The 19,366-nt window shown below is 50.2% G+C and overlaps 3 protein-coding genes across 4 annotated transcripts in view; 1 reads left to right on the forward strand and 2 right to left on the reverse strand.

Moving 5' to 3' along the window:
• Window positions 1-287: 287 nt before the first annotated feature.
• Window positions 288-1,001, forward strand: Fam246c (family with sequence similarity 246 member C). Its single transcript, XM_077795602.1, has one exon. The coding sequence runs from the start codon at window positions 288-290 to the stop codon at window positions 999-1,001; it is 714 nt and encodes a 237-aa protein (XP_077651728.1).
• Window positions 1,002-2,515: 1,514 nt separating this feature from the next.
• Window positions 2,516-5,379, reverse strand: LOC113191813 (carbonic anhydrase 15-like). The gene is made up of 8 exons (XM_026401674.2): window positions 5,313-5,379; window positions 5,073-5,108; window positions 4,374-4,544; window positions 3,713-3,873; window positions 3,517-3,609; window positions 3,126-3,192; window positions 2,857-3,023; window positions 2,516-2,740 (listed from the first exon to the last, which is right to left on the reverse strand). The coding sequence occupies exons 1-8, from the start codon at window positions 5,377-5,379 to the stop codon at window positions 2,516-2,518; spliced, it is 987 nt and encodes a 328-aa protein (XP_026257459.2).
• A 1,957-nt stretch (window positions 5,380-7,336) lies between these two features.
• The window catches only part of Dgcr2 (DiGeorge syndrome critical region gene 2), an 81,058-nt gene continuing 69,028 nt past the window's right edge, over window positions 7,337-19,366 (reverse strand). For both annotated transcript variants that reach the window (XM_077796169.1, XM_026401667.2), the window contains 4 exons: window positions 19,006-19,209; window positions 12,947-13,099; window positions 11,760-11,996; window positions 7,337-10,140 (listed from right to left, as the gene is read on the reverse strand). In XM_077796169.1, the coding sequence (XP_077652295.1) occupies window positions 9,884-10,140; window positions 11,760-11,996; window positions 12,947-13,099; window positions 19,006-19,209 (851 nt within the window). In that variant the 3' untranslated portion in view covers window positions 7,337-9,883. The remainder of the gene's footprint in view (window positions 10,141-11,759; window positions 11,997-12,946; window positions 13,100-19,005; window positions 19,210-19,366) is intronic.

The raw sequence follows: 19,366 nt of genomic DNA on the forward strand, positions 1-19,366 counted from the left end.
TCAGCATGGTCCCTGCGGAAAAGTCCAGCACAATCATGCCCACTGGCACCACCTCCCCCCCCCCCCCCCGCCGCCCCAAGGCTCCCTTGGAACCCCAGCCATCCTGGGCCCAACTCTATCCGGGTTCCCCGGGCCCCAGGCCGTATCCCTAGAGATTTCTGTCATTCCCACAGCTGTCCCAGGAACCCTCTCCACCGCTTGTCGCTGGGGCCCTGAGGTTGCTAGGCTGCACCCTGGGGCTCCCAGCCAGGCCTAGTGCTGGCAGTAGTGGTGGAGACAGCGTGCGGATGGCTGCAGAGTCCGGGCGTTCTTGGGCTCAGGCGCGCAACGCGTATGGCGCGAGTGAAGCGCTGAAACAAGGCGCTGGCCGCCGGCGGGACCCAGGGTCGCAGCCCAATGGGCCAGTCTCTGAAGTCGTTCGCGTCCCAGGCCGCCTGGCTCGTTTGCGCGGCCAGCTGCGAGCCCAAGCTGCGGCACGGGCCGAGGCACCGCGACTACTACGGCTGGTGGAGCGCGCTGGGGCCGGGGCTGCGGGGACCGGAGCCGGAGCAGGGGGGACTGGCGAGAGGATCGAAGCGCGCAGCGGTGGTTCAGTGTGTTCCGTGTGCGGGGAGCCGCGCGGTGGGGCCACCTACCCGGCCGGCGTCCTTGAAGTGAGCGAGCGGCGGCTGCAGGAGGGCCTGGCGGCAGTGCGGGCGGAGCTGAGTACCGGGCTGGAGGCGCTGCGCGCTGAGCTTCGGGCGGAGCTGGACGCCCTGCGAGCGCTGCTGCCGCCGCTACGGTCACCACCACCCGCCCGCCGCGAGCCCCGTGCTGTCCCGCGGGCAGGATCCCGAGCCCCAGCCCTGCTGCGGGCGCTAGGCACTGTGAACGCCTTGGTTGTGGCTTCCAGGCAGACCAACGACTTCCCCGATGGCCCTGCGGAAGACAGAATTCCTGCCCGAAAGAACCACAAGAAAACTCCCGTGCAGCCAGCAGCCCCTCAAGGTGGCGGAGATTGAGGGCGTCGGCACTTGAGGGCGGCCCAGGGAAGTGCAGGAATCGCCTCTAGCCGAAGGAGGCCAAGGTAGAGATCTGATCTCCTCTTGGAGCGTATTTCTAAGCGAGAAGAGTCCGCAAGCAACCAATAACCGCCAACGAATGCGGTTATTTGGAGGGTGGGCGGCGGAGGGTAGGGATTGCCCAGGATCATAGTCTGCAAAGGGTGGATAGCTCCGGATAATCACCGCTGCGGATAATCACCGCTGCGGACAGTCTGGACTGGAAAGGGCTGGTAGAGCCCCTTTGGGCCTTAATGTAGGGGAAGGGGGCTGGGGGCGTAGCTCAGTGGTAGAGTGCTTGTTTAATATGTGCAAGGTCCTGGGGTCGATCCCCAGCACATAGAAAGAGAAAGAAGAAGAAGAAGGTGGGCGGGGGGCGGGGGATGCAGGGGAAGGATCTGGGCCAGGGTATGTCAGCCTCCAGAGGGGCAACCAGAAACCCTGGGGTCTACAACCTAACTTCCCTACCTGCAGGGGAGGAGACTGCATATTCTTTTTCTTTAAACGTCTTAGGGAGAAGGCAGAGCCTCCATGCACTGAAATAGAGTCCCCTACACACACCACTATGCAATAGACTCCAGGGACACCTGGATGGCTGAGACATTGTGACCTGGACAGTACCACTGAGAAAAATGTGCTATTTATCTATCATTTATCATTTATCTATCTATCATCTATTTCTTCCACATTCCCACATATCAACTGGACAGCATCCTGACTCTGGCTAGCCTTGCTCCACTAACAACCAGGCCCTGTCTTACTGGATAGCATCACCTGGATAATCTCATCCAGTCAGTATGGCTTGGACTCAGCTTTGCTTTGGACAGAGATACCAAGGACACTTACCCCTCACTTAGTCTAGCCACAGTTGCCTGGACACTATTGTCTCTCTAGAAAATGTCACCCTACAATCAAGACTCCATAGTCTAACTTTAGAGAGTGTCACCAGTGTGAGGCTTCATCATGGCCAGACAACTCTTTACTAGTTTTTATGTCACCAGGATCCACCAAACCATTCCAGCTGCAGCAGAACCTGGAACCAGCAATGTCTTACCTACTGGTCTTGGGAAACCTCAGCTGGGGTTATCATTTAACTGGGTACTGTGTTCTCAGGTTGATCACCCAGATTGAATTTTAATAAAATGTGTAATCTTGGCTAAAAGTGGCATTTCTAAGATGTGCTAACTTTTCATATAGGAAATGTAGACTGGGAGTGGAGACCCCTTCTCTCTGAGAGGGATCTGGGGATCAGTCTGGGGTTCTACAAGAGGATACTGAGACTGGCTGTGGTGGGGTAGGGAAAGGTCACTCAGTGATTTCCCAGTTGTATGGATAGATCCTCTGAGGCCTCAGTGGGGTTAGGGCAGGAGTCCCCACGGAGGGAGGCAGCTCACCTTAGGTCTCCCCACTCCATTCATATTAGGCCAGAGTCACTGTGCATTGTTTTATTGTGAGAGGGAAGTCATACTTGAATTCTAGGGATCATGCCAGACCACCAGGCTGAGCCCCAGGACCAGCAGAGCCCTGTGAACACCAGCCAGGATGGGGGATCCTGGTGGAGCTGCTGCTCGAATAGAGGCTTTGGGGGAGGCCAAGATGCTGCGCCCTCCAAGAGGCTGCAGAGGGCGGAAATTATCCGTGAGTGGTTCAGGGTGCAAGCCCAGCATCCCGGCCTGGGGCACAGTCTGGAACTGGGCTACCTGAGTGTTCAGGGGGAAAAAAGATGGGTTAAGTGGGGTGGAGGTAGGGCAAGCAGGGGAGGGTTGAAGCCACCGGAAGTAGGCAACCTGGCCCAGGGTAGGGGCAGTGACCCCACCTGCACACGTCCAATAGGTACGGCATTCTCGAAGACCGTCCAGAGCACAGAAGGCTCACAGCCAGGCGTAGTCAGTGACCCAGAGTAGCGATAGTAGCGCAAAAGCCCCAAGGGGCCTGGCAACAGTGAGGACAATGGAAAGGTGGATGTCATATTCACTGAGACACCTGGGAAGGTGAGGGGAGGATAGATTGGAACCTCCCTCCCTGAGCCCTACCCTCACCACCCCAGCAAATTCCAGCCCAGATGTGACCCCAGCAGCTCCTCACCAGGTGTAGACACATTTTTCAGGCCCAACACAATAGCAGAGAAGTTGGCATTGTCCTGGTCCTGCTCCTGGGGAGGGATCCCGGTGTGAGTGGCCCTGACTGGAAGGTATACAAAGGTAGGAACTCTGAAAGTAGTGGGGAGACTCTATGGGAAGTTCCCAGTGGTAACAGGGGTCTGGGGGATCTGCTAGGGAGAGGGCCCGTGGGAGGTGACAGTCTACAAATCCACAACATCCCATTGGCCCTGTCCTTCCACAGAATCCTTAAAATTCTACAACCTTTATAGATCTCTGAACCATTTCTTACTCCAAAGGCCCACCCTGCCGGCTCCACACCCCTTCAAACTCCCCTTTCTGGGAAAGCACATGGAGCCTCATAGTTCTTCCCTCACCGCCAACAGCACTGCCAGCACTGCGAGACCATCAGGGTGACGTCGTGCCTCCTCCATGCTCTGGTACTTTATATTTATGTGGACAATGTGCATCTGGGGAGGCAGAGACCACAGGAAGTACCCAGCTTCCCTCTCCCTCCATGTTCCTCTGACCTCTGTGGGGCACTCCTGCCACCCTACCCCATGCCTGACCCACCTCCATGGAGTAGCGCTGTCCATCCAGGCTGTGCTCCGAGCCAGTATGCCCTGGGGCCCCCCAGTGAAAGTGCAGCTGCAGAGCTCGGTAGGCAGGTGGTGGCAGCCCAGCTCCCCAAATCTCCAGGCCATTCTGCAGACCAGTGTCCATGTGGAGTAGCACTGAGGGTGAGGGAGCATATGACACTCTTTCCAGCTAACTCACCACCACCTGCAGTGGAAATTCCTCACCAGCTCAACAGGGGAGAGGGCTTCCCTCCTGAGGTAGGCACAAGGGCTCCCAGCTATGTGTGGTTATGACTACTGTCCAGGTAGAAGATCCTGGGAGGAATTGTATCTTCTAGATGTGTCCTGAATCCCTGTCCTCAGGGCCTGTGGCTGGCTGCAATTTTTCCAGAAGGTCCTGATATCTATGGGGATTATGCTGGTCATTGTGTGTGGAATTTCCTCTGCAATGGAGATTCTTATTTTTATACAGGTGTTCCCATCCTTGTTTAGAGCTTTTTAGCCCAGTTGTAGGGGTCAATGACTTTTATGGAGGTTTTATATGGTGGTTCAGCTCCCATGTGTGAGTCCTGATCCTCATGTATTCACTGCAAGTTCCCTTCTGCTTTGTGGGGTTCCTGACCTTTCTGTGGGAGTTCTGACTCTAGGGTGCTGACCTGTATGACCATCATTCTCCAAGGACCAAGGGCCTGGAGGTGCCAAGTTGTAGCCTTGAAAGATGAAGGGCTGAAGAGTAGAGTCCTTCTGAACCAGGTGAAGGTCGATGTTGATGGGTGACTGGGTTGGGCCTCCACAAGCAGGAGCTATCTCCTTCCAGTGAGTGGGGCCTAAGGGAACAAGGTCTAGGGTCCGTAGGGTAGATCAAGGAGGTAGTCTGGGGTGGAGAGGAGGGTGGACCCCATATACCCAGAGAATAGCCCAACTTCAGGAAACTCCTTTCTGCTCCCTCCATGCACCTAGAAATGTCACAGCATCCCTTTCCCCCCATCCTGCACCTGACCTAGCCACCAAGTCTGCAGGCAAATTGCCCCACAGAGAGGGTGAATGGAATCTACTACATGGTTGCATACCCACAATGGGGACCTCCACTACATGCACACAGTTGGGCTGGCCACACTGACAGGCTCACAGACTGACTGATATGAGCAGGCCTGGGATCACAGCAGACCCAGACATATATACAGAGGAATAGTCACATGCAAGCTGTCTGGTGTCCAGTCACTTGGACACAGAACATAGGAGCCTGCAGAGAACACAGAAGCATAATATGCAGTCTGTCTCTTGATTACACTTGCACCACTCTTGGCTCCAAGGCACAGACCAGTTCCACACAGCTCATGCAAAACTTTCCTCACCACACTTTGGGTCCTGGGAGTCGTAGCACCAGGTACCTGCAGATAGTAAGCAGGGGATTGAGCTGAGAGACCTCTACAAACCCCCATCCCAACTGGGCACAGGAATGGAGAATGGGACTTGGGCCAGGAGAAACCTCCCAAGCCCCCTCACCTCAAACTACTGGCAGTACCAAAAAGGAAGTGGAGAGTGGCGGGATTGGACAGATAGGGACACTAGATGGGCAGAGTCCTGGCGCTCACCCTCTGAATATGCCGGCACCATCAGCTGCACCACGAGGAAGAGGAGCGCACAGCCCAGCGCCTGCATGGTGGGGAGGCGATTGCAGCTCGAAAAAACTAAGTGGAAGAGAACCTTGGAGCAAGGCTTCAGGTGAGGCTGCTACATATTCATTAGTGGGATAGGCTAGGGGCGTAGCTAAATCCTGTAGGCTAGTGGGGACAGGGCAGCAACTGAGAGGGTCGGAGGGGGCGGAGCCCAGTCAAGGCCACCAAGAAGGCAGGGCTCCAAAATCTCCAGGCACACGCCTTGATCCCAGGGCTTCAGCAGCATGCCAGCATAATGGCTGACATTAATAGCGCAGGGAGATTATGTGCCCTATTATTCCCATTTACGGTAGATGAAACGGGACGCTGGGGACTAGAAGTGACAAGTCAAAGCCATCAGCAAGGAAGTTAGTTGTTCAAAGGATGAGGACACCTTGGATCCCAGCGCCAGTGACTTGGGAGGCCAGGACGGGAGGGGGACCTGAGAGGACGTTTCTTGCTTTACAGCAGGCCTGGGACCTCCAACCCACCCCCAAATCACAGCCTCTTCCCTATCTATGCCCCTCTTTCCAAGGACTACCCTACCAGAGTGTCTCAGGGAAGCTTCAGCCCGGCCCCTTGCCCTCAAGATTTGGCAGCAGCTCCACATATTTGTGAGACTCCCAGTTCACTCTCCTGGAAAATGATTCGTCTGCTTCTGGTGCGGTTCCGAATACTTGTGGGTGTGAGTAAAACTGGGCTAGCGCATTAAGCGCACGTGAGATGGGGTGGAGGGACACCTCTGTACCTGGCGCCTAGTTCCAATCGCGAGCGGGTCAGGCGCTTGCAGCAGCGGAGTGGGGAAGGGGGCACTGTCCGTGGTGCTGAGACAGGGCCATTTAGCCTTCCTACTTCTCCAGCTCTAGCAGATGTGTTCAGGAATGAGAAATGAAGAAATGGAGATACCACCTCTATCAAGAGACTTACCAGTTCCAGTTCCTTCTTGACCCTCAACACCAGCGTGCTAGGTCTGCAGTGCCCCCATCGGGGGGCACCTGCTGACACCTCCTGGGCCAGAAGGAGTCTAGATTATAAGGGTGAGCTTGGATGAACCCAGGGTTCTCACCCTGAGTCTTGTTTTCAAAGGATACTTGGAGAACATAAGTTAGAGTAAGTTCTTAGTACCAGACCCTGCCCCTGGTTCTCACAAATAACAGCTCTCCCAAACTTTTCTGCAAGTGTTCCAAAGCCCCAACTCTGCTAAGCTCCACATCTCCCCGCTGCCCCCCCCCCAGCTCTTCTGAGTCATCTTCTTGCCAGCTGAGTGAGCCCCAGCAGGGCACCTAGTCCAAGTCTCAAAGGTCCCTGCCCCAGTTCCTAGAAGCAGACCTCCAGTACTCACTGGAAAAGCAAGCAGTTTGTCTAACCCATTTTACTCCAGAAGAGTTCCAGAGGGCCCCAGCCCCTTCCCCCCTCCCACATGCACTTAAGAGTTAGGGGTAAGTTCCTCTCTGGAGATGTCGAGTAGTCAGATCGCTACCCTGAAACCTAGACATGTACTAGCTGGGGCTTCAAAACAGGTCTGAAGAAGCATCAGAGGCCAGGGGTGCTTCAGAAAGTTAGATGGTTTGGGCTGCAGGGAGAAACTGCATATAGGCACCTGAATGGCTAATAGAGCTTAGAGTTGGGGTAGGGGATCAAGTTTCAAGCTGTCCCATCTGATACTGTTTCCCAATAGTCAGGATAGCCTGCCTGGTCAAGTAGGATGCAAAGCAGCCTTGTCATTCCCCTAGCAAAGCCCAGGACAGCAGGGTTTGGGTGTCAGAGGGAGGGAGCCAAGCACAGGGCTGGCCCCTCTTGTTGCACACTCTGCCTGGAGGCTCCAAATTCAGATCCATCTGGTCCTCAGCCAAGAGGTGTCAGGGAGTCTGCTGAATAGCAGGTGCCCTAGTCACTCTCACCTCGGCCTGTGGCAGCTCTGGGAGTTTTATCACACTATAAACGAACCACACCTCTTCCAGAACACAAGTTTATTTGGCATTTGGATGAAATGGTTCTCACAGCATTTTAAGAAAAGGATTAGTGTCAACTGGACCAAAAATACACCTGAACTAAAACCCTTAGTGAAAGGAAAATGTAAAAACAAGCATTGAGACAATGTACAGTATCAAATTCCACCTCTACAAGGCAGGTCAGGGGGCCCCAATCAGAAACAGTGGCAAGGCAGTCCTGGGGGAGAGGGCCCCTCCCAGGAGCTTGGTCGGTCCCTCCAGGGCCCTATTATGGAGTGGGTGGGGAGCATCTCACACAAGAACACAAGTCTCAGCAAGGCTGGCCTTAGGATTCTTTATCAGCCTATGGAGTACAACCAGATCTTGCAAAGGATGGCACACAGGATGACAGATGGCAGGTGGGAACATAAGGGCAGATCCCAGCTCTCCTTGCTCCATTCACAACTGTCCCCAGCACAACACCTGGAGCTGCAATAGTGTCTCAGCAGTCCTGCAAAACAGGCCTTCTGACCAGCCTCAGGACATCAGTGGGCTCTGTACCCCAAGGGCCAGCCTGATGCTTCCCAGGGGAAAGGAGCCACTGAGCAATACTGGAAGAGCACCCATAACAGACCCCTGGCTAGATCCAAAGCAACCCATCCTCTTCCTCAATGCCTCCTCTAGGTGCCTGACTGGCCCCAATAGTCCTTTGGTCCCCAGAGGAAGCTTCCCAGGTCCACACACCTCATGCCAGCTGCCCTGTACACATGGTTCTGAAGTCTCGCTGAACTGCTGGTGCCATCCCTATGTGTGAGCTCTGCTGGGGTGTTCCTCAGGATCCTTTTGGGTCTCCGGGCAACAAGACTCTTGATGGCTGCTTTAGAGTCTGACTGCCCAGCTCAATGAACATATTGGAGATACAACATGTGTCCTGCTTTGTTCTCAACAGTGGGTGTGGGGTCCTTGTGGCTATGATTCCAAGGAAGCCCTCTGATAAGAGAAGCACAGCCTCTAGATCTGGCCTCTGTGGGCCAAGCCCAGGAACAGCTTGTTTAATGACAAAATTTATACCTCCAGTCAGCTCTGGTCAGGTCTAGGCAACTTGTAATTCTTCTGCACAGAAAGAAAACAAGTTTCCAATCAGTAAGAGAATGTGTCTAAAACTGAACTATGCACAAAGGCCAGTCACCACAAAGTACCACTGAACCATATGCCTTAGTCACTTCTTCCCATTGATTTTCCTCAGTGGCACAAGGTGCCCAGATCCATGATCCATGGGCAAGGGCAAAGGCTTAGACATGGCTCTGTCTGGAAACCTAAGATGAAATGGCCAACTTGGGAGAGTAGAACCCCAACTGACCCCAAGTTCCTGTGAACCATCACTTGCAAACATCTGGCCACATACAGACACACAAGGACACACACACAAAAGAAAAGATCCAGACATTCAACATAGAAAAGATATGAATGTGCTAAAAAATCGCACAGAACCCGCTTAATCTCCAAACTCAGAAATGCTAAAGGCCTGTGTCATGAGACAAGAAAACTGCCCTGAACAGGCAACAGGGTCCCATGGACAAAAGACCCCCAGCACCCAGTACTGCTGAGGGGTGGGAAGGTGTGCATGCAGCCACCACGCACTGAACTCCACTGGTGGCAATGGTGCAAGAAGTGGACTTGCAGAAGATGGACACAGCCCAGGATGTTCCTTTAGCCACCCCTTGCCCTAAAGAAACAATCCTTTATGGCACAAACAAGGTGAGGTGGAAGCATACCAGGCCCAGAGGCCATTCAACAAAAGGTAGGGCCCAGAGCAGATAGAAGCCCGCTTAGCGCCTAACCCTCAGTGTAGACCCAGCGCCTCCACCTGGGGGAGCCATGCACAGCAATGCACTGGAGATGGGAGGGGTGAACTTGGGCCTCCTGGCACAGAGTTGGGTTTCACAGAACCCAAGCGGAAAATGGGCAGTAAGTTCAATTTCCTTCTAGGCCCCCTTCGTGGGGCTTCAGGTATCTTGACATTCACAACTATACTGGGAAGGGTTATCCCCAGAGCAGCCAGGATAGCAGACCCAAAGGCTGTCTCCTTGGAAAACCCCTGCTTTAACAATGAGTGTCCACAAAAACCCCCTTCCGCCTCCTGGGCATAAATGGCAGCCCCATACTCCACCTGCCCTGGGACTCAGCGATTGGTTGGTGACTGGCCAGCAGAATCCACTGGGTGGCACATTATAGTGAGCAAGCCCAAGATGTGTTTCGTTTGAGCATAGCTCAGTACCTTTTGTTTCCTACCTCCGAAACGCATGGTTTGAACATTTTGTCCTTCTCCCATTTAAAAAGGGATAGTGACCAAAAGCTATGCCATGTTTGTGAAGCCCTCAAGGAAACAGCACAGATGCGTGCTCCTCTTGGAGGGAGGCTGGCCGCATTCTATGTACACACACGCTTGCCAGTGGGTATGCAGCAGTGGAACAGGGTCCAGGCTGTGGCAGGGCCCCTGCAAGTCTCCCACAGGAACCAATGTCTTCTTGACAGCCAACAGGTGCTCTAGCCCATTGGAACTGTAAGCTAAGCCATCTACACCATGGTATTGAGGGAGCCACGATTATGGCAGCCACCCACTGGTGGCACCTCTGCAGTTGGGGTGTTCCCACTCTGGGGAGGTTCTGGGGGCACAAGAAGGGTGCTGCTGCTGTCAGCAGAGTCTTCCAGGTCTGCTAGGGAGGCCCCCGCAGGGGGCAGAGGCTGCTCCAAGTGCCGAGGCAATGCACCTTCAGTGTCTCCATCCCCTGGGTTCAGTGGGCCAGCCTCCACGGGCTCAAAGGCATCATCGTCTGTAGGAAAGAGAGGAAAATGAGAGCCTGGTAAGGGGGACAGAACAAGGCTGAGCAGACCAGAGACAATCCTGCCTGAACATTCCCACCTGAACATTCCCACCATTACTGGATGGTGAGCAGGCCTTGGTGGCCCCACTGGACCTCAGTTTCTGGAGAAGAATCCTCCCCGCGTTGGCCTTATAACATACTTTGTGGCCAGCTGCCTCTGTGGCTGGCATCTGTTATGTGCAAGATTGAGGTCAAGCCTGACAAAACAAACATGGGTTGGTCCTGTCCTTCAGTTTGTGGATGAGATGCAGCAACAAAATGTCACCCAAACAAAGGGAGATCAGAGGAAAACTACCTCAGACTCAGTAGAGCTGGAAACAGGCTCAATGGGAAGGTTTCAGCACAGGATGCTATGGAGTTATCAGAACATTCTGGGTTGCAGCTGCAATGACACCCAGAATATGAAAGACTGGTTGGGCAGCCTTGAAAACCATATGGTGTCTGCAGAAAGCTTTGGTTCAAGAGAAGCTTTGGGGGAGGCAGTCTGTTCCCTTCATTTTACCTACCTAATTTTATGGACTCCTTTTGAGAGCTGGTGGTAGGAGATCCCAATGATATACCCCTCCCCGGGCCAACTTTCCTTGTCACCCCCTCTACACTGCCCTGCAGTCCGAGACCACCAGCAGCAGCTCTTGAAGCATCCAACCTTGGCCTCATCCCTTTTTTTGTGGTGTTGCGGATCAACTCAGAGCCTTGCACATGCTAGGCAAATGCTCTACCACTTAGTTATATTCCCAATCCCTAAACTCTATAACAATCTCTGATCCAAGGGCAGGGTAAAATCCAAGACTTTCCAGTACCTTGAAATCATCAGCAGTGCTAGTCTCAGGACATTCTGCTAAGGTATGTACACATACAAGGAGCCAGCTGCCTTGGGGTGGGGTACTGCCTGCAATACTACTGTGGAATGGAGTTTTAGAGGGTATAACACAAAAGGAAAAGTGGTAGGTAGCACCATACTGCACTCTAAGGACAGCAATGGGCCAGACAACTGGTGGAGGTGGGGCACTTGACCTTTCTTCTTAGCTAGAGTCATGGGAAGGATGACTTTTAGGATCAGATGGGCAATAGACTGAAGCAATTGGCCCCTCTCCCAGAGGTGCATCCCAGCATGACATAAAGAACTGACATGACAATGTCCCTTCAGCTCACCACATGTGCACATGTATCTTTATAGCCAGGTGGCTCACTCCTGGGTCAGTCCCATCTTCATCATCAATGTTGCAGGGTACCCTATCTTTCCAAAGAGCTGAGCTGAAAGGACCCCAAGGGCTACTCAGCTAATGGGTACTCATGGGAGGGAAAAAAGAGAAGTTCCTGTCCCAGGCTTCCCCAGAGCTTTTTACATAGATATGTGGAAGAAGGCCAGGACAGAGTAACCAGGCCTCTTCTGCAAAACCAACTCTAGGATTAAAGCCCTAAAGGGAAAACCAAAGAGAAGACCAAAGAAGGCCACAGTGAAGTGGGGGACCCCAGTACTCTAGAGCTGAGAAATATCTGTGGTCTTGGCCTTTGGTGCCCAATTGTTTGACAATTCCACATTCCCTCTTCCTGGAGTAGGTAGGCACCTGCGGGGTCGTAGAATACACTGTCGGGGTTGATGGAGGCCTCATAGGGCGGTGGTGGATCATCAGGCTGGTCGATGTCTGGGTACTTATAAGCTGTATAGGGAGGCGGAGGGTCGTGGAAGTGGAAAGTCCCGCCTTCCCCATCGTCAGAAAGATGCAGTGGGGTGAGACCTGTGCCAAATCCGTCTGGGCCATAGTCAAAGCCAGGGATCCTCCGGCCAAGGTTGAAGTGGTGCACTGGGCCGTCGAAAGTGAGAAACAGGAGCAGAGTTGTGTCACTTGGAGAAGAGCTGCCTGGTTCCTGAGCCCCCCTCCCAAGATTGGGCCTGCCATCCCCAAGTGTCACATTCTATATCGAGCTGCCCACATTCTGCATGTCATAAGAGAACTGTGACTTGATCTGAATCTCTTGCTTCCCATTCCCTCTGCCAATGTGCCATCAACCCTTGCCCCCACAAAACCTGCCATTTTGTCTTATTACTTTTACTACCACACCCTCCAGATCTAATGTGCTTCTGGATGTCTAACTCATGAAGGTCTTTGACTTCAGAACCTGGAGCTTAGTGAGGATTAAGGAAGGCTGGGAGGAAAAAGGGTTGCCCATAGATGAGAAACCAAGGCCTTAGCAATATGAATCCTTCAAGCTTGACCTGGGTGCCCTAGGAGGCACCAGGGGTCCTTCACACAGCAGGCAAGGTACCTCTTACTAGTTGCCACCTGCCCCATCCCTCTCCATACTGCAAGAGGGGCTTTCCAGTTTGGCTTGGTACACTGCTGAGGAACTCTGGCTAATGAGGGCAAAACACACCAAAATGGTGTCTGAGGCACCTCTTCTGGTCACTGCGATGGAAACATCACTGCCTGAATAAACAGTAATGCCCCTTCCTGCTATGAGGATAGGAGAGCAGAAGCTCTGTTAAATTTCAGCCTGTGAACTGCTCAAGTGCCCACCAGTGTCACTGCCTCCCCAGGGGTGTATTTGGCCTAGGAGCAGGTGCACAGCTGAAGAGGGGATTACCTTTGCATTATCTTCTGTGGCAAGAGGGCCTTCCTCCCTAATTCTCTCACCAAGGAAACTGCTGGCACCTCACCTTACCTCTGACTCTACCTTGGTGGGAACACAGGAAAGGGAAGACCTGGAGATGAGGGCTCAGGTGCCACCACTGTGGCCCTTGGAGGGCACTCACAGTTTGCTCCAATCAGTGACTCAATGCGCTCCCGGCGCCTCTGGCGTAGCCGGTGGACCATGAAAAGCAGCAATGAGAGGATGAGGAAGGAGGAGATGCAGCTGACGACTAGGCGCATTCCACTGGCCATAGAGTCAAACAAGCTGTTGCCGTCTGTGAGGGGGGAGGAAGGAAATCCACTGGTCTGAGAAAAGGAGCTTGCAGGATTGGGGGTATAGCATGAGGTCAGTCCTAACACACATAAAAAAAAAAAAAGAAAGAAAGAAAAGAGGCACTTGCACTGGAGGATGCCAGTGCACTTGAGAATTAGGATAGAAGGTAAAATGAAACTGCTTAAAATGGAGAACACTGTGACAATACCAAAAGCAGAAAGGGTAAAGTGGCTCAGGAGGAATGTTTCCACATGGAGCCCTTCTTGAGGTATCCTCACCCTGCTCTATGACAGAGTTGCTGTATAGCCTCAACTCTGGCTCATTCTCCCTGGGTAACTGAGTACTTCCAAGAGCTGCCAGACTCTGGTGGCTATGTGTACAAATTTCCCTCTGTTACTGAGCAAAGGTAAAGAGTTCTGTCTCAGGACAGTCTTTTCTAGGAGAGAGAACACAAGCTGCACTGTGCACAAATACAACTGAGGCACAATATTTCTGCAGAGGCCACATGCCATTTCCCAGGTGCACAGATGCACGAGGCCTGAGCCCTCCTCGGTCAATAAGACATGATATTGCAATCTCTGCTTCCCTGAGCTCACCCAGGTGAGACAAACATGACCTGCAGAACCATTTTCAATTACGTCCAATGCCCCCAAAACAATGAAGCAGGGTCAAGCGACAAAGGTGAAAGGCAGAAAATGATCCATAAGATAGTGGGGCCAGGGTAAGGGAAGGCCTTACCAGGCTGCTTTCCATCCAAGGCCTGCAGCTCTGTTACCCAGTGAGAAAAAGCCAGGGTAAGGGCAGGCAAATGTCCTATCCCAAATGAGTAGGGTCTCCCTCAATGGAGCCATTGGGAGGTTTGGAGAAGTCTTAGCTCTATAGAGCTTGGACCAGGGAAGCTGCCATAGGAAGGAAAGGTTGTACAGAGGAGCATGAAGGTTGGGGAATCCAGTGAGGAGCTGCCTACACCACCCACCCAGAGAAAATGACTAAAGCTCAGATAGGGGGTGGTGATAGATAGAAAGAAATGACAACAATTGAGATTTACTATGATTCACTGATGGACTGGGGAGGTAGGCAGGGAGCACCTGCTGCTGCCACACAGGGGTTTCCAACAACTGTTAGGGATAAGACTTAAAAAGCACAGTCAACTTGGGTATTATTCACAAAGGGGCCTCTACTGCAGCTGTGATTTGACACAATCCATGGCATACCAGCTCTGGGCACACCCATGCAAATGAGCAATTGAAACCCCAGTGTTGAACTTCAATGAATGTGTACACAATGCAAAGAGATGGTATTCCATAGCTAGCTTGTTCCAAACCAACACAGATGGCCAAAGCTTGCTCCTATCCTCTTCCTGTGGAGTCAGAAAGCATCTCCAAAACCTGCATTTGTTGCTGACAACATTTGTGAAGTGGACATGTGAAAAATACATCCTTTTACCAATTAGCTGCTTTTCTGGATGCTGCCGACTCTCCTCCAAGGAACATTTCATTCCTGTCTGTAGCAGGAACCCCATCAGCTCAAGGAGCTGGTTGACATGCTTGTTAATTAGCAGCCAGCTCAGGTTCCCAAGGGATTGTCTAAGGAAGCAGTCCCTCTGCAAAACTACTAGTTCCTTATCAGTTCTAAAATATACCCAAGAACATGGTCAAGGTTTCCAACCACCCCTCCACAATGAGACGAGGAAGAAGCATTTTCTAAAAAACCAAACCATTTACAGTCACATACAAAGCCTGTCCCAAAAGCCAGAGGCCAGAGTAGAAGTCCTAGGAAACCCATGACATGGTTATTTACTTTATGGAGTCCTAGACAGTGCAGACAGGACTGTCTTCTGTCTCCCAGCTACCCCTAGGCTCCCAAAGGACATATCTTCTTGGGGAGATGCTATTCAGGGCACCTTCAGTCCATCCAGCCCAGTCCTTAATCTGATGTCTGAACAACTCTTAAGTCCCCAGGTGACCCCCAGTCAGGATGAGAAGGGCTCCACTGATGAGCACCCAGTTTCACTGAACTTGGTTACATGGTAAAAGATTGAAAAGATGGTATATAGAGAAAGTCAGAAAGAATCAGAGGGCTTAGACTCCAATGTGGGCTCCACTACACCACAAACTGCACCACTGGGCATCTCACTGTAGCTTAGCTCTTGGGGCCTTGAGATATAAGGGCTGCATTTAAGCATCAGTGCCGGAAGGGGCAGGTATGAGAATTCCAGTTGCTGTATGCCTGAGCCAACACTTGGTGCTGTCAATTTTATCATTTTAGAATTTCTATTGGGTATGGTACTTCATGTAGATCTGTTTCACTAATAACCAACAATGAGCATCTTCTCAGGTGTTTCCCTGTCATTATCTATCTTCTCTGCTGAAGTACAATTTAAATTTTTTTTTTTGCATTTCTTTTTTTAAAAAATTGGTTGTTCAAATCATTACAAAGCTCTTGACATATCATATTTCATACCAATTTAAATATTTTTCACAACCATTTTTCAAAATGGTTATTCTGTTTTCTCATGGACTGACCTCATGCTATACCCCCAGTCCTGCAAGCTCCTTTTCTCAGACCAGTGGATTTCCTTCCTCCCCCCTCATGAGAGTTCTTATATATTCTATATATTTGGAGTTCTTATATATTTTAAACACAAGAACTTTGTCTGATTTGTGTTTTGCAAATATTTTTTTCCTCAGTTGAAGTGGCTTGTCTTTTCATTTCCCTATCAATGTTTTTTTTTAGAGAGAGAGAGAGAGAGAGGGAGAGAGAGAGAGAATTTTTAACATTTACTTTTTAGTTTTCGGTGGACACAACATCTTTGTTTGTATGTGGTGCTGAGGATCGAACCCAGGCCGCAGGCATGCCAGGCGAGCATGCTACCACTTGAGCCCCAGCCCCAGCCCCTTTGAAGCTGTTTTTAAAATTTGTTGATCCATCCCAAGATTACAAAAATTCTTCCAGTTTCTTCTAGAAATTTGATAGGGTTTTTTTTTGGGGGGGGGGAGGAAAAGGGGTAGGGTACCACGGACTGAACTCAGAGACACTCAACCACTGAGCCACATCCCAGTCCTATTTTGTATTTTATTTAGAGACAGAGTCTCACTAAGTTGCTTAGTGCCTCGCTTTTGCTGAAACTGGCTTTGAACTTTCGATCCTCCTGTCAGCTTCCTGAGCCCTGGGATTACGGGCTTATGACACCACACCTAGCGAGTTTAAGGTTTTATAGTGTGATTTATGACAATTTTGAGTTAATCTTATATATAGTAGGAGGTACAGCATAAGGTTAATTTATTTTTTGCATGTGGACATCCAACTGTTCCAGCACCATTTGTTGAAAGACTATCAATTTTTCAATGAATTGCTTTTGCATTCAAATATCACTTAACCATTTAGTGTGGGTATTTTGTTCCAACAGTCTACATGTTTATCTTTTCATGAGTATCACTATTTTGATTACTAAGGCTTGTATATAAGTTGTAAATCCTCCAACTTTATAAAAATTATTTTGGCTATTCTAACTCCTTTGCTAATCATTGTTAAGTTTTACAATTAGCCTGTCAATGCCTACAGAAATGTCTGCTGTAATTTGGTTGGTATTGCATTGTATTTATAAATAATTTGGGGAATAATTAAACTATTAATAATATCAAGCTTCATGACCCATAAACATGGCATATTGCTCCTTTTATTTATGCCTTTGATTTTCTTTATCAGTGTTTTATATTTGCAACCTAAAGAATACACAAACAGCTGGATGCAGGGGTGCACACCTGTAACCCCAGAAGCTCAGGTAGCTGAGGTAGGATTGTTCAAGGCCAGCCTCAACAATTTAGCAAGGCCCTAAGCAAACTAGCAAGATCTTCAAAAAATAAAAAGGGCTGGGGATGTGGCTCAGTGATTAAGTGCCCCTGGCACACAAATAAACAAATAAATAAATATAATGCCAAGATTTTAAAAAATATTTAAGCATTTCATGAGTTTTGGTGCAATTATAAATGCTACTTTTCTTTAAAATTTCAATTTCCAATTGTTACAGGTAGTACGTATAAACACGATACACTTATGTATATTGACCTTATTATCTGAAGACCTTGCTAAACACACTAGTTCTGGTAACTTTCCTGTAGATTCTATGGGATTTTCTATGCAATCATGTCATCTGCAAAGAGCAATGGTTCCATTTCTTCCCTCTGGCATAAATGCCTTCTCATTTCGTTTCTAGCTTTGACCTTGAGTAAATGCTAAACAGTGATGAGAATAGACACTTTTATCTTATTGAAGGGGACACTGAAGACTAAGACCCTATTCCCAGCATCTCCACTTATGTTTAGCAGGGTCTTGGTTCTTGGTACAATATGAGCTCTTTCCAGGAGAAGGCCTTTGGATGAAAATCAGAAGCCCATTGAAACCTGGCCACATAATAGGCAGAACAGGTTTTAGCTGAGCTGCTCTGGTCATGCAGAGAAGTTGCCTGCAGCATCTCTGGGCTCTCCCAGATGCACTGAGGGTTCTACTCTGCAGAGATGTCCTCAGGCCTGGGCAGGTTCAATAGGCTACACATCACAGATGAGTCATCCTCTATAACTCTGGTCATTTTTACAATGCTTAGACAGAGTAGCAGGGCAGCACTAGGAGACTCCTGAGAAACAGAAACAGGAACTCAGATGGCACGGTTTGTGAAAGATCAGAGTTCAATTCCTATAAAAATTAACTGAGTTGATGGTTTGGAGTAATGTGAGTAGGGGCACAGGAAACTTGATAAGCACTCAACTTGGGGCTTCACATGACTCTGTAGGGATGTATCATGCACAAAAAGAAAACTGTCTACCACCCTGACAGATGGGGGAGGCCTGAGTGCCACACTCACTAGTCTCAAGCTCCAGGTCCCCCAGTGTGCTTGGGTGTAAGCACAGCTTGTGCACCTATGTACAGCCAACTACATGTGTCTGATGGTATCAGGCAAGGGTGTACCTGCTATGCCCTGCCTCTGACATCTTCTTTGAAGAATGGCTCTGTCCTGGGTAACTCTCCTGGTGTGAAGAACACTGATAACACTCCATTTAGGAACAGCTCTCACTATAATGGCCTCACACTTTGCCTCTAGCCTCTCTTCCCTGGGGATGGAGACAGTCTCCACACCTATTCAAGCTGCTATTCTGAAGGATCTATGGGTCCAGGAACTTTCATGAGTCTCTGCCACTTCATTCTCACATTGTGGCACTCCCAAAAAAAGAAATTCATGCTTTGTATACTTAATACCTGTATTTGTGAAGAGTTGCCAGAAGCATTGTGTGTGGTAGTGAAGCATGCCATGCAGAGTGTCTGATGGGTGTTAGTAAGCCTAGGAAGAAGCAGGACTCCACCTGCTGTTCTTTTGTTGCAAGCAGGAGGAGCTGGGTTATACTGAAACTAGATTCATGTCTAGTGTTCACTTGAAGCACCACCTAGTGGTGAGGAGTTTTATTTTAAAACTGAAGGTGATATTTCATCTTTTTCTTGAAGACTCTATCAGTAAAAATTGATGAATATAAGCAAAGACATATCCTGCCATAATAGAAAGAGGAAGAATCTGAATAAAAATAGTTCTGTAGTCTAGCTCTCAGTTTTAAAAAGAAAGAAAGATTGGTTTGAAGCTGCCAGTTTCAGTTGATTTGTGAACAACCAGTCACCCCAAAATTCATGTTCATTTGAGAATAATATCTATTACTTGAGAATGGGAATGAGGCAACATGAAGGGTTAGCAGTTATAGGGGACAGGTTGCATGTGAGAGTGCTATGACCAAATAGTGCCATCAGTGCTGCACTATATGTAATGAGCTCTTACAAGTCCCCATCACTGAGGAAGCAAAAGGACATCTAGCTTCTGGCCCTGAAGGGGGAAAGTGACTCAGGATCCACCATCAAGAGTCTCACCTGGGTCCAGACACATGAACTTGCAGCATTCCTTGGGGTCTTTGCGGTACTGCTGACAGCCCTGAGGCCGCTCACAGAGGGCGGCCACACACATCTCAGGCTCCCCTCCATGGCAGGTACAGCTCAAGCATGGGTCATCCCCTTTGGGAGTGAAGTAGAATCCTTCATCAACCACGTTGTCCTTGATGTCGACACAAGTTTGACCTGCAATGGGCACATACGTGCACAGATGTATGCATTATCAGCAAAAGAAATGCTGATTCAATCCACCTGGGGGACAAATTGAGGCACTAGCCAGATTGTGTACGAGTCCTCCCCATGCAGGAATGCTGTGGATCTGCTTAACAGTGCTCGGAGCAAT

This window comes from Urocitellus parryii, chromosome 3 (genome assembly GCF_045843805.1).
Source record: "Urocitellus parryii isolate mUroPar1 chromosome 3, mUroPar1.hap1, whole genome shotgun sequence".
Taxonomy (NCBI): domain Eukaryota; kingdom Metazoa; phylum Chordata; class Mammalia; order Rodentia; family Sciuridae; genus Urocitellus; species Urocitellus parryii.